Source organism: Lepisma saccharinum, chromosome 7, assembly GCF_977018435.1.
Source record: "Lepisma saccharinum chromosome 7, izLepSacc3.1, whole genome shotgun sequence".
In the NCBI taxonomy this organism is placed as follows: domain Eukaryota; kingdom Metazoa; phylum Arthropoda; class Insecta; order Zygentoma; family Lepismatidae; genus Lepisma; species Lepisma saccharinum.
Window position 1 is genome coordinate 59,674,232 of NC_139235.1, and position 14,924 is coordinate 59,689,155.

At 39.6% G+C, this 14,924-nt stretch overlaps 1 protein-coding gene across 1 annotated transcript in view; it reads left to right on the forward strand.

Moving 5' to 3' along the window:
* Positions 1 to 3,819: 3,819 nt before the first annotated feature.
* Positions 3,820 to 14,924, forward strand: part of fu (STKc_STK36 domain-containing protein fused) — a 120,991-nt gene continuing 109,886 nt past the window's right edge. Inside the window, exon 1 of the mRNA XM_083126179.1 lies at positions 3,820 to 3,974. Coding sequence (XP_082982305.1) covers positions 3,864 to 3,974 — 111 coding nt within the window. The 5' untranslated portion in view covers positions 3,820 to 3,863. The remainder of the gene's footprint in view (positions 3,975 to 14,924) is intronic.

A 14,924-nucleotide genomic window follows, 5' to 3' on the forward strand; every position in this document is an offset into this window, starting at 1 on the left:
GAGCGACCGTGTCCTGAACTGTGCACAACCAAACCAACTAAGAAAGATGGGAAAGTTTTCATTAGGCACTTTAAAACATCTCAGTACAACAATATTATGTGGTAGCAACGATCTTAATACATTATTTTGTTGGCAGAGGCCTGCACAAGACCTGGAGCAGACCCGTTCGCGAGTCATCGCTCCTAAAATACCATGCAACCTGCGCAACACCCTCGCTTGAGCAGCTTGTATGCTCACCTGCCCAGATCGTTCCTGGCAGGCATTGTAGACCCGCCGAGTACCCGCAGTCTTACGATACCTAGTAGGTCTCAGTTCGTTCTTTCCATCAACAGCAGACCCCTCCCTCTGCATGACGTAGTTGCTTCGAGTAGAAACGGCACCGGACCCACACCGTTCTGCAGTGTTGCCAATTGCACTAGATTTTCACTACTTAAAAAAGGGAACTCAAAGCTTCGTAAGCCACATCACCAATGAAATGAGATTTACGACTGTTGCTACCCTCCCCCCACACACACACATTGAAATAGGTTTTCCGTGGCACAGGATCCATAAGTATATGTCGTAAACAACCAATATACGTATATATAGTGATATAGGGCAGGACTGAAACATGTCACGTTCGACGCTGAGGTCGCGAGTCGAACAACACACTGTTCTACTGCGAACACCAGGGCCGTAGCCAGCCAGGGGCACTGCCGTTACCCTCGTTTGGGGTGGGGGGGAGTACTTGGATAAACGTGCCAACAACAACAATCACAATAATAGTAATAAAGTAGCATGAAAGGCATTATTATCCTCATAAATCATGCAAAAAGGAGGTAGAAGTCGGTTCTCACGCATTTGTGTTGAAACAGGATTGGAAATATTTTTTTTTCAACACGTCAATTTCACATTAGTTAATAATGGAAAACAAGCACACAAACTGTTTTTGAAAGAAAGAAAGTGCATGATAAATGCATTCCGAATGTACATACATATGGCATGTAAAATTTCCATCTACAATATTTTCTTTTCACATGGAGCGACGTATTACATAACCAATTCATCCAACTCGTAACAAACCAACATTAATAGCAAATAATATCACGGGCCGCCATAGCATTCTCTGTTTTAAAACTTTTCTCACTTAGATCGTTCGGCGCTCAGGACCGTCTCCCGCTACCCCTTTTCTACGGCATTAAACTTGATGAGACTGTATAATATTTCATAATATATTTCTACTTTAATAAAATTTGAAATCAAGGGGTTGTAATTACCCCTCCATTCCCCCTCTGTTGGTGCCCTTGGCCGTCTGGAAGGAAAATGCAAGAAAAATATGAAATTTAATTCCATCTTGAGTACCCTTTAGCCCTGCTACTCTTTAATTCTGCTAGCCTTTAATGTTTGACCCCCACCCTGACCCCTCCTCTAGACTTAATTTCCGTCCAAGGTTGTGAGCAATGCCCCCTGCCCCCCCTCTGGTTGCGCCACTGCGTGCCTGGTTAAGGCACCATGCAATGAAAAACAATTAGTTTTCAGTGAGGAGATTTTTGTTTGCTCGATCATTCATTTAGATAAATGAAGCTGTAATACTGCGTGCATTTCCTGGCAATAAGATAAAAACTGCTTACAATAAACTGAAATCACTAAGTATATACTGTAAATTCTCCTTAAAGCAGAGAGCTCCTCCTATGACTTCGTAGGATTTAAGAGCTACGTAAGTAGGCAACACTGGCTGCAGCCGTCCACGTGGTGATGAAACACCTGGAGCGACACGCTGCCGGAGGGCTGTTTCCTTCCAGCAGGTTTTGCAGGCGCCCGGGTCTTGTTAAATGCCCAGTTACCTTGTAAGCGCAGAGCGCCTTGAAGACCAAGAACCCGGGTAAAGACGCAAGTCGACTCGTTGCCGTGGGCAGGCGAGCAGGTATACCTGTCCTCGCAAGCAAGCGGGCAGTGGGTAGGTAAAAGGCAGACTACGCAGCCCTCTATTTGTTGGCCATGTGTTTTGTTCAATACAAATTTAGGAACAAGCTACAGTGACTTGAGCAATTTTTATAATGCAGTGCAAAGACATGAACGTTCACAGAATCACATCTGCGCTTGCATCCAACTGAAGACAAGTCATGATTCATAATTCTAGCCAAGTAAGAAACCGAAACCCGTCCGTTTGTTTAAGATCGAAACTTTATGCTAATAGGATGTTTATTATTTTTAGGGTTAAAAAATAACGTAATTTAGTTTACAGTTGCCCTCAAATATCAAGTAAATCATTATTTTCTTCATGGTTGAAATTTACAAGTTTATATCGAGAGGCTTTTTTCTTCTTTATAAACCTGCAGCGAAGATTTGATTTTACGGTATGTATGCACTTCACACACTCAAGCCCGATACTTCACCATTATGCACATTATTGTGTGTGTAGGCTTATATTATATTTGAAATTGTTATAATTAACCAAAACGAAAAATTAACCCATCGCTTGCCTATCACGAAAGGTCACGGCACGCCCCTGCATATAACATACATTTGATATTATATGAGAGTACGACACATGCATTACCTACTTCTATCAGCTGTTTCATTTTATTGCAATAAATATTTAGTTTTTTTAAACATATTTCAGTTGAAAAAGCATGCATTTGGAATTGACGGAATTGACAAGCAGATATTAGCACGTAATAAACAAACAAAACACAATCGAAAACACAACGACACAACTTTCTTCAGTTTCTGTTGCCAGGTCGTACGGCAAGCAGGAGAAAGTTCCACCTTACAAGGCCGAGGATAAAAATGCTTGGTGCAACCCACCGCCGCCTAAATCTCCCGCCTGTCGTTATCCAGCACTTTGTAAAGTGGCAGATTAAGTGGCGATGGTGCAACCGGCCCTTAGCCTAAAATTAAAAAGCTTTCTCCCGTGACGTCAGAACATAAGGGTGCTCAAGTGTTGTGCGATAAGTGAGACAGGTAAAGCACGGATTAATTGACACAGATTCAATGAAAAACAGGGTTGCCAAACAAAAAATTATACAGACTATAAAATATCAAGTATCAAAATGTGTTTTAAACACTTGTAAAAAAACATGTTTAAAACACATTGTTTTAAACGTTAAAACATTTGTAAAAAAACAAAGCCGTGTGTTTTAAACGTTTAAAACAAAGTGTTTTAAACACTTTTGTTTTAAACATGCCAACCCTGGTTCTAAATTACCTGTACATTCATTCCTACTAATCATAAACTTGCATTTCTCTCGTCTTCATCTTTTCTTAAGATTTGTAATATCCTCTTAGCAGACGAATTACGTGACAGGAGCAAATTTGACGCTTATTCTTACTGCTGACACGTGCGTGGCAGCAGACTAGGCCTTTTTTTTTTTTTTAAATCCCGACGTTCGGGACAGAAATAACTCGCAATTTTCCGACGAAGTCGGGAAATTTTTCAGGATGGGAAATGTTCGAAATTTCCCGAAGCTCTGGAAATCTCGAATTCTACACGTCATTTTGACCTTAAGTTATTGTTTTTGCATATGTGTAATAAGAACTAACAAGTTCCAGACACTTACAATGCAGAAAACGTCGAGATAAACGACTTTTTAAAATGACCATTCGGTATTTCGCGACTGCTCGGGATACTGAAAAGTCGAGAAGTCATTTCCCGAAGTCGGGATCGGGACGGGAATTTTTTTTTCCGATCCCGGTCCCGAATTTTCGGGATCCCGCACACCTCTACGCAACCTCAAACTACTCAGCGCCTTCATCGGTGGAAAAGTTTAGAACTGAACAGCCCCATTCCGGAAGGAAGAGGGAGACTTTATATTTCTGTCACCAGATTGTTTACAAACATCTATACACGTGTGATGTTGATTTACAGAGATTAATGAATCATAATGGAATCATATGAAGTTATAGATCTGATTGGAGAAGGTTCGTTTGGACGTGTTTACAAAGCAAGAAATAAAGAGACAAACGAAACAGTTGCATTAAAACTCATTCGTAAGGTGAGTATTTTCTAATTGATTAAAGTTTATTCTTGGGTTATATTTCACATAATATCCACGTTAAATGCATATTGAGAACTAGCAGGATTTTTGCTTTCACAGTAGTCTACAATGGTGATACTAGACAAATTGACAATCTCTAGTTGCATAATTTTTTTGTGTGTCCTGTACGTTCTTAAGAAATAAAATTGAACAGATGACAGCCCAAGTTTCGATTGTGTAATTCCAATATCAACACCTTTCCTACAGGAATCGAATTGACGAATTCTATACATGTCTACAAGCACACGGTGAATGGGCTAGTAATTACTTGGTCTATCTTTTGTCCAGAACTATTTTTCGAGCTCAAATAAATGTTTCCTATCCAGCAACCATTAGTTCACTGCTGCCCAAAATAGACTATTTCTGCCCTCTATAAAAACAATTTGTGTGTGCCGTAAAACTGATTTAATTTTGTGGAAGATGCTGTTGTTTTGCACCTGTTTCATATTTCTGTCAGATTATTTGCCATGTGAAAAATTAATTTGGCTTGTAAATTTGCTAGCTATGTTGCTAACAGTTTCATAGATCGGAGACACATTAAAATCGCATATTTTGTGTTTCGCATGGTTCGTACTTAACAATTGTGGGTAAATTTCTCGTATCGGACAAACGGATTTCTTCAAATTTACAGGAGAAATTACTTACCGAATGCAGTTTCTTTAGACTTGTGGAAGGTCGGGGAAGTGTTTTCTCGCATCGTTCATTGAATTTTGCCGGTAAATCATCTATTTTTCGATATAAATGTGTGACCGATGCACGAAAGCTCTTGCATCCATTTACTTCCAGGTGGATGTAGCCTGTGTGTGATGACGTAATCCCGGTCAGTGTTTCCAAACACGTGTTTTTGTAACTGAAGAAGGTACGTTTCCGCAAATGGTTTGTGGGGCTATGTGTCAATGGTTCGTGGAGCTATGTGTCAATGGTTCGTGGGGCTATGTGTCAATGGTTCGTGGGGCTATGCGAGAATGGTGTGTGGGGCTATGCATATTTTTTTCAAAACCAATTTTTAACTATTGGAACCTATTGTGACCCTACCTAACCTAACCTTACCGGAAATGGTTCGTGGGGCTATGTATGAATAGTTCGTGAGGCTATGCATCAATGGTTTGTGGGGCTATGTAGGTATTTTTGGGTGCAGTGGGGTGGAAACACTGCATGCCGAGTACGGTAGTGAAACTGTGACCACCATTTTGCATATTACCGAAGGCAAAAAGAAACGAAGAAAACTTACTCGATATGTCGCAAATAGAGCTTATTTCCGTGAAATAAGTGAAATGCCACTTTCAGCAATGTTTCTCAATGCAGAATACGTAAGTACGAATATTCAAATTAAATGAAGGGTAAGAATTTACAATATAGAGAAAGTCTCCAATTTTGTTAATTTTCGGTATACTTACTAATTTTGGCCTCCTAATCACGAATCTGTTGTAAAAACCCGGGGGTCACGTCTAGAACTTGTACATTTTGATGAAACATTGTTCATTAGCCCCAAAAACCATCCACGGGTAGCCCCACAAACCATTGATGTTAGCCCCAAAAACCATTGACAGGTAGCCCCACAAACCATTGACATTAGCCCCAAAAACCATCCATGGGTAGCCCCACGAACCATTCACACGAGGTTAGGTTAGGCCTGTTAGGGTAGGTTCCATTAGCACTCATTTCACCCCTAAATTCATCGAAAAAATAGGGTTCGTACTAGAATTGAACATCATAAATCATTTTGTTGTAAAACAACGGTGTGGTTGGAAACAATGACATTTTCGTTCGTAAAACTACGCATATACACCTATATATATATATATATATATAAATCAATCTGCTGTTTTCAAATTTCCAGACGTGACCCCCGGTTTTTTACAACAGATTCGTCATTTGGAGGCCAAAATTAGTTAGTATACCGAAAATTAACAAAATTGGGGACTTTCTCTATATTGTAAATTCGCTCCAAATGAAGTAGCAAATTTCAGCTGTTTGTCCGATACGAGAAATTTACCCAATTGTGTATTGCCGAACATAGTTCGAGGTGTTAGTTTAGGTTCCATTAGCACTACTTTCGTTCAATTTAGCATATAAGGACAACGTCGGAATTACAAATTCCACGGCATCTTCCACACTCGGCAACAACTTCACGATGCATCCTCGACACATCATGTTGTAGCAGCAGCAATAGCACGTCGGAAATAGATTTTCGTAGAAAACCACATCTATTCGCATTAAAATGGATCAAAACTACATTCCCGAACATCAACAACGCTACAGAAAATGATTTGCGTAAGTACTTTCTCCTGTAAATTTGAAGAAATCCGTCTCCGGTATAGTAAAGTGTTACCATACATTATGCACGGGTAGCTGACGGATAGCCCCACAAACTATTTCCGATAAGGTTTGGTTGGGTTAGGCAAGCATAGTAAGAAAAAGGGGGTTGAAACACTGACAGGGGCTGACGTCATCAAATGTACGCAGCATCCGGTTGTCGTAGGGCAAGCAAATGAAAGCAACGTCAATTGTGCGTCGCTGTGATTTTTCTCTTGAAAAATACATGATTTCCCGGTCAAATATATTCCAGATGAAAGAAAATACCTCGACGAATGTTGTAAACCTTGGAAAAAACTCATTTCCGTAAGTAGTTTATTGTGTAAAATTGAAGAAATGTGTCTCCGATGTATGAAACTGTTACCGCTATGTTTATATGAATAGATTACGTGTGTCAGGACTTTTTTTAGCATTGTAATTCACTCCTACGTGCTAAGAATGTTATATATTTTGAGCAGGTTAATATAAAATTATAGGTAGCAGTTCAGAATCTTTAATGATTTTTTGCAGCTTTGTAGGAGTATTAGGAAGTGCTGTGAAATATTAGAAACGATTGTGGAAGGAAGTTTGAAGCTTGGACAAACTAATTAGTGCAGTTAAATTATCATTATCAATTCTTAATTTACCCAATACAGTATGATATTTCTATGACATACAGTATTCTGGGCCAAGCATGTAACATTTTCATCTACTAATGAGACTCTTTCCAGTGTACAGCCTGAACGATACACACTATGTTGAAAATCATAGCAGTTTAGCACCTATTTCCAACAACTTTCCCCTCTTGGCATTTTTCGATATGTACACTAATAATGGAGTTACGCACCTTCTCATACCCAGTGGTTCGGATCCCACTTTAAACTGTAGGTCCAGTCCCAATTAGTCTTACTGTGCATAAAGTGGACTTAAAACACCAAATCATTTACAATGGAGTTACCCTTAGTGACTTATCTTTGGAATCACCCTGTGTTTCTAATAACTGGGAATGCAAACATCAACTTCATGTACGTTAATTCAAACAATATTGTATTTCATTTCTGTTAGACTTTTACTTTTGAATTAGGTTATAATCAAGGCTCGAAAAATCCCAGTCGCCATGGCGACTAAAAATTTCAGCCTGGCGACTGTGCTCTACTGCTGTAATATTGCCGAGTTTTTTTAAGTTTGCACACACTAAATTTTGAAGATTCTAAGTTCAAATTGCAATACAGCTAAAGTTAGCAAATGTGTTTTTATTTATCAACGTTGTGAACATTTCATAGAATCACTAAATATTCCTTACTCTTTGTCCCCGAACCCCCTCCCCCACCCCATTTCCAGCTTTCTCACATGATTTAGCGATGTTTTGGATACGGTGATGCTGAACTTCTTAGTATGCACAATTGCTAGTAGGTGGTTCCCTGGTGCCTGATTTTCAGCTCTGAAGATTTTTCGAGCAATGGCTATAGTAACTTGTTTATCAAAATAATGTTATCATGTACACTACCCTAATCTAACCTAACCTAAATCTAACATGACTCTGGGTCCCAGTGGTATCACATTTTTATTTGACACATGGTTTAAAATAATAAAATAAAAATCTTTGTGGACGCTCTTCTACTCGCTTCAACATAAATTGATTGATTGATTTGGTGTTTTATAAAAATCAGAAAACCAGTTTTTAAGAAAATGGCTACCAAAATTTTGTTTACAGCACCTCTTTTTTTTTTTTTTACCACACACACTGACATAGGCATGTAATGTATTGTATGGAAGAGCCCTTCCAAGACCTTTTTTACACCCTTGTAATTTCAGAAATACAAAAGATGTGGATGTGCAATTTTGCATGACCTAGGTAAGACCAGAGGTGTTCACCCTCCGGAGGGCCACCCTCGTGAGGGCAGACCTCACCCTCCACCGCCCTCACCCTCACAAGTCTTCCGGAGGGTGAGGGCGAGAGCGATCTCGGAGGGTGAGGGCGGTGGAGGGCGAGGGCGAGAGCGATCTTGGAGGGTGAGGGCGAGAGCGATCGCGGAGGGTGAGGGTGAGGGTGGTGGAGGGCGAGGGCGAGAGGGATCGCGGAGGGTGAGGCGGTGGAGGGTGAGGGTGAGAGCGATCTTGGAGGGTGAGGGCGGTGGAGGGCGAATGCGACTGCGATCTCGGAGGGTGAGGGCGGTGGAGGGCTAGGGCGACTGCGATCTCGGAGGGTGAGGGTGGTGGAGGGCGAGGGCAAGAGCGATCTCGGAGGGTGAGGGCGTTGGAGGGTGAGGGCGAGAGCGATCTCGGAGGGTGAGGGCGGTGGAGGGTGAGGGCGAGAGCGATCTCGGAGGGTGAGGGTGGTGGAGGGTGAGGGCGAGAGCGATCTCGGAGTGTGAGGGCGGTGGAGGGCGAGAGCGATCTCGGATGGTGAGGACGGTGGAGGGCGAGGGCGATCTCGGAGGGTGAGAGTGGTGGATGGCGACTGCAGTCTCAGAGGGTAAGGGCGTGCGGAGTAAGGGCAAGTGGAGGGTGTTGGAGGGTGAGGGCAAGTGGAGGGCGATGGAGGGTGAGGGTTATGGCGGGGCCAGATCGAGACACAAGGAGATAGGATTAAATTTAATTTATTTTTGTTTCAAGAATAATTATAAATTTCCTTCACCCAATAAGCGACTCAGTCGGTAACGCGTCTGACTACCATGCTAAAGGTCCCGGGTTCGATCCCCGGCCGGTTCAAATCCGAGAACTTTCTAACGTTGTAAGGGGCCCCGGCGCCCACCCAGCATCGAATAACATGGGTACCTGGGGGAAACCCTGGGGGGTAAATGCGGTCAGGGGCGTGATGCTGATCACATCACCCCCACTCACGACCGGATCAAGGAAGTGTGGAGCGTTACCCGCGCAATCTGTGCCTTCATGGCGTGGTGTTAAGCACAGGGGAGCACTTTACCTTTTTTTTTTTTACTTTACTTCACCCAATATAATGTATCAATTTTTCGATAATATTATGTTCCCGTTGTAATTTACATCGAATACTATTTGACCTGACATCTAATGGAATTGAAGCTCAAAAAGAGATATTACGATTTATTCGTTATGATCTCGTACAAATTTCTATGAGCGTCAAATGTCTATTTCTGAGGCATTAAGGCATTAATGAAATTGAAGCCTAATTCTAAGAATTACCTGCACCTGCACATTCCACCCTGCTGGTAGACAGTGTGCGTGCCTATGGAACCATGAAGAATGCGCAGGATGATTCATAGAAAGCGTCCGCGGGAAGCGAAGACTGCTGGTACTTTATTTAACGGCAGATATTTTCACTTGACTAGAAGAGCTTTACTTAGACACAGAAAAACAATCCAATACGTTAGAGCTCTTAATGGATAAAGACCTTATAAGGGTAGTAATATTCGGAGATATTTGAATCCATATGTAAAGTAAAACCACACATAGCCATGATTTTTGAAACAAAAATAATCAATGTTGAAAAAACACATGCCTTCGTTTTATTATTATTTTTTTCAAATTTGTTTCATCTTTTAAAATCCGTGTTTTAAATGTGATTTAGTGCTTAGGAATGTGTGTCCCTTCCCTTCTGGATTTGAAAGGTTTATGGGTCATTCCATGTCAATTCAACCAGACCATGCTACCCATGATCTCAAAGTTTGATCATGATGAAATTTGACAAATTTAATCCTTTCATGGTGGTGAGAAAGGACCTTTTCTTTTGTGTCTTACTTGCCTGGTTTCATATTTATAACCCCTCTAACTTTCAGTGATTCATTCTTTCTTCCGTTCACATAGCCTTCAAGTATGAACTGCGCTGTCTTGGAGAAATAATCCTATCCCTCTTAAAAATTATTCAATCTTTTTTAAACTTTACGACAATGTTAACCAAACAAATAAGGATTCCAGAAAAATATATTTCAACAGTTCACATTTATATTTTAGTACCCTAATGAATTAATAAAATAGTATTTTCTATTTTTCTTTGGACCGAAAACATGGTTTACTAAAATTTCAATTATCATTGAGACGGAAAGGTGCAACATCAACACAAGTATTTTTATAATGAACTTATATGATCTAACTTACCCAGAAATAAAATTGATAACTTTTTCATTCCTTCTGAAAATTTGACAACTTATTTCTGAATTTTTTAAAAAATGTCTACCGGAGTATATATTATTCAAATTAACTTAAAATCTAAGATTTTAGCTTCAAAATATCATTGAAGCAATTTTTTAGAGTATAAAATTTTAAATAATGCCAGAAGGCGGGGCACAGGAAGTCGTGCCCCTTCCTTGGAAAATGAAGGTCAACCTAAAAATATATATTTCACATATATAATTTTATTTGACACAGTCGTTTGCGTTTATTTTTAAATGGATCTCGCAGGGACATATGCTGGGTTCGGAAAGTTACTTTTTTAAAACAGTTACAGTTAAAAAGTAACTGAGTTACTTGTTTTAAAAATCATTAATTGGAATAAACTAATATGTGAAGACTTACATGCATTTTATTTATGCTTCTGGCTGGTTCGAAAGTTTTAATCAGTCTTAATTGTATAAGTCTTCATATATTTATATTATTCATTAGAGGCGGAAAGTATTCCTGTAGGGAGGGGACAAATCAATTATTTCTAGTATGGAGGGGGGATTGAGTTCAAATAAGAAAACCTCTTTTCGAATTCCCCATAACAACAATAAATAACATGTCATAATAATTTTCTTCAATATAGTACAAACTCATTGTAAATTTTTTATAGGAATTAGGAATCTTATAAGCTGGTATGGAGATGAGACAAGACTTAGCATAGTCTCGGTCTCGGCTCTAGTTGTAAGCACCAATCTCGATCTCGAGGGCAAATTTCGGTCTCGTCTCAAGTCTGTAGCATAAGAAACATACACAGCATGTCGATGCACAAACTTTCACAGCATATAGAGGACGAGATAAACAAATTTTCTTAACAACATTTTTGTACATTTCGACACAACTAATCCTCGGAAAAGAATGATTTTATCCTGAATTTATAAAACTGAGCTTCACAAGGCCATGGCTGCCACTGACGGATTAACTTTGCAATTGTGATAAATAAAATATATACATGATCTATAGTGTTGCTCACGAAATGAGACACGCGCAGTGGTAGCGTCGTTGCCCTGTAATCAAGGGGTCCCGGGTTCGATACCCGGTGGAGGCACAAGTGGTTCGGATCCCACTTTAAACTGTAGGTCCAGTCCCGATTAGCCATACTGTGCATAAAGTGGACTTAAAACACCAACTCAACAACAACAATGAAATGAGACACGGTACGGGACAAGCTTTTTGAAATTCGAAATGAAACTGAATGCCTGTCACGTCTCACTGTTGCGATGAGACATGAGACAATACAAGACGGCTCGTGAAAAGTCTCGTCCCATCTAGAAACTCTAGAAGAATTACAAACAAAAAAATTAAACAATTGCAAACATTTATTTACTTGGAAAAACGTAGTTTCCTTGGAAACCCAGACCAGCGTTTATTACGTCTAAAAAAGGATAACGTACAAAGAGTAATGAACGAATATCTAAACTTTCTTTTAACACTCTTTAATAATTGGAAGTAACCCATCGTTATTTCCCATTTTTCAATTTATTCAAGGTTATTAATTGTATGTTGTGTTAAAACTCCAAATACAAATGCAATTCATACAATACAGATTCAGTTTTTGTGAAAATAATTGTGATAGGGAATGGGCAGTTCAAGAAAATATTGTAAACTGTATAAAGAAAATTGAGGGCTTTGCTTCTTTTAAAAAAATATTATTTGCTTATTGCTTTAAAAGTTCTCGTTTCTAATGAGAAATATTTTATGAAGCTTTTAGGAAATCCTTTCTTTTGTGTATTGTACTATGTATTGCAGTTCTGGATAGGTTTTGTGTTCGCACTACACACATTTAAAAAAAATTTTTCTTCACAGCGGCAAGATTAGAATTTAAAGAAAACAATCCATTTCCACAGTGCATAGAAGTTCTTATAAGAATTCAATAGCAATAATGAAAAAAAAAACTAATTTATTGAACTTTCAGACCGAAGCGACATGTAACATGTATCTTTTGGAAAATAATCTTCAGAAATCTTTCGAACTGAGGCGACATGAGAAGCTACAGGTGTCGTTTATCGCTTACGTGTCGGTCGGTCTATTGGAATAGGCGATGAATTCTTTCTTATCGTTTGTCCCTTCACAGACGACAAGCAATGCGTGTCACTGGAAACGAACCCTTAATAATACATGAAATCTTTCGCACTGACGTGTGATGCTTGGACTGAATACCGTCTTGCCCCAGTTTATCTTGTTTGTCGTTTCGGCTTGAAACTTCCGTGTCGCTTGTTGCCTGTCTCTTCGCTATCGAAGCGACAAGCGAGACACAGACCCCTTCAGTCTATAAGCAAGCATACACTGCGTGTAGACGAACAATATAACTTCAAAAAGGAAATCGAAATAATAAAGAACCATTTAAGATCCATGTTCACAACATGCCTGTAGGTGTTGCTATGTTCATTCGCGGATTTTGGTTTGCGAGCAGTAGCCATTTACCACTGCAGAAAATCAGCAACGAAGTATTTGCATTCTCTATCACTATCACAGATCAAATAAAGGGGCTCGTTGTTCTGCACCTATGAACCGAGTGGACCTGTTTGTTACCCCTTAGGTGACTTTCTGAAGCAGATTCCATTCTCAATACGAGGAACGTTTATATCTGGAAATCTTTGTCAAGACAAGAGACCTGGCCACAAATTCTGGTCCTGGGAAGGATTAAATGCGCTCTCCCTCAACCCTGCTCTTTTAACAAGGAAACGAGGAGATAGTTGGCGTCTATGGTTTGTCAGCCTTGAAAATTTGGCTTGGGTGATTCCACGAAAATCTTTAAAAGTTGCCAAATGTAGCTCTTGTCCCACGCCACAAATATTCAAGTTTGCAATTTAAGTGTCGTAAAGTAACTATTACTTGTAACTAGTTGCTTCCAATCAATGCTTCATATCGACGGAGTGTTTCTTTCAGGGTGCGGCACTATTATGGGGGAATATTCCTCGTTTACAACCCTTCCACGAAAAAATAAAATCTGCGTATGCCCATGATTATTGATTATTTGACTGAAAGCGTACCCTTAGAATTACTTATATTAAAGTGGGTGGTTTAGGAGTGGTTATGTCCAGGACCCTTGACCGACAATACCCCTTGAGAATGAATTATGTCAAATTTTTAATCAATAGATTTAGATTGATTGATTTGATTTATTTATTTGGTTTTTAAGTCCACTTTATGCTCAGTAGCTAATCGGAACTGGACGTACAGTTTAAAGTGGGATCCGAACCACTATATGTGCCTCCACCGGGTTTAGAACTCGAGACCCCTTGATTACAAGGCGATGACACTACCACTGCGCCATCGGGAAGGCACTCAATAGATTTAGACTATGATGTAATATGTATAAAATGTGTTTCCGAGTGCAGAAATCACAAATAACAGGAGATATTGGATCCCAAAGTATGAACCGTGTAAGTTGAAATAAAACCTACCACATAGTACTTTCACTGCACAGAACCAGACAGTGTCGGCGATTAGGGGGCGAGGGGGCAGTTAACTCCCCCCATTTTTGACACTTTTGCCCCCGCACTATGCTAAACTTTCTCTACCAAGAGATAGTAAACTGTCCTTGCTCCCTCAGTATTGGCACCTTGCCTCCCTAGTTTTGGAACCCAACCGCCGCCACTGGAACCAGCAAAGCCATTCAATAGAGGAGAAATTGGGTTGAAGAATGCCACAAAATGAAAACATTTGTAATGTGCTCGAAATATATTGACTATCTGAAACATCATTTTTAAAATGCTGCTACTGAAATTGTATGTAAGGGTACCCTTACAATGTTGTTAACCCCCTTTCTATATCTCCGTGTGTATGGGGGTGGGAGTTGTGGGTGGGGAGCTAGTTCTTCCCCCTCATCTATCAACTAGCGTGGGTTAAAAATCGGTGCAATTGAACGAATTACATTAACAATATGCATAATTCGCGTAATAAGCAACATTAAAATATGCTGCAATTTAACCAAATATATGACTACAAAGAGAATAAAAAGCATCACACGAGCCTCCCCAATGTCGTAGTAGTATCATTATTCCTATTATCCCATCTGAGCATACAGCAACAAACAATATTCATCCCATAATATTCGCAAACTGTCACGGAATAGATTTTTGGAATATTCGTATGCAAAGAAATGAATGTGGATGGCCAAGGGAACTAAGTATTTTTGTCATCAAAGTCACCAAAGCTATTTAATCTACAACTTATAATGCAAAGTATATTTCTCATTAATTTCATTCCGTGTATTAAAACATAGAATATCAACTACTTTTTAAAATGTGTCTTTTTCGTAATAAATGTAAAAAAACAATATAAGAAATTATAAGGGCATGCTTTCAATCTAATAATTAATAAGAACAATTCATGGACATCAGCAGGACTTTTATTTTGGTCGGGGAGAGGGGTGTAAATAAGGCATATTCCTCCACAACAGTGTCGCCCCCTGAAAGAAACACTCTGTAGATATGAAGTTATCATGTCCCTGCAATACCCTTTTAATAATATACA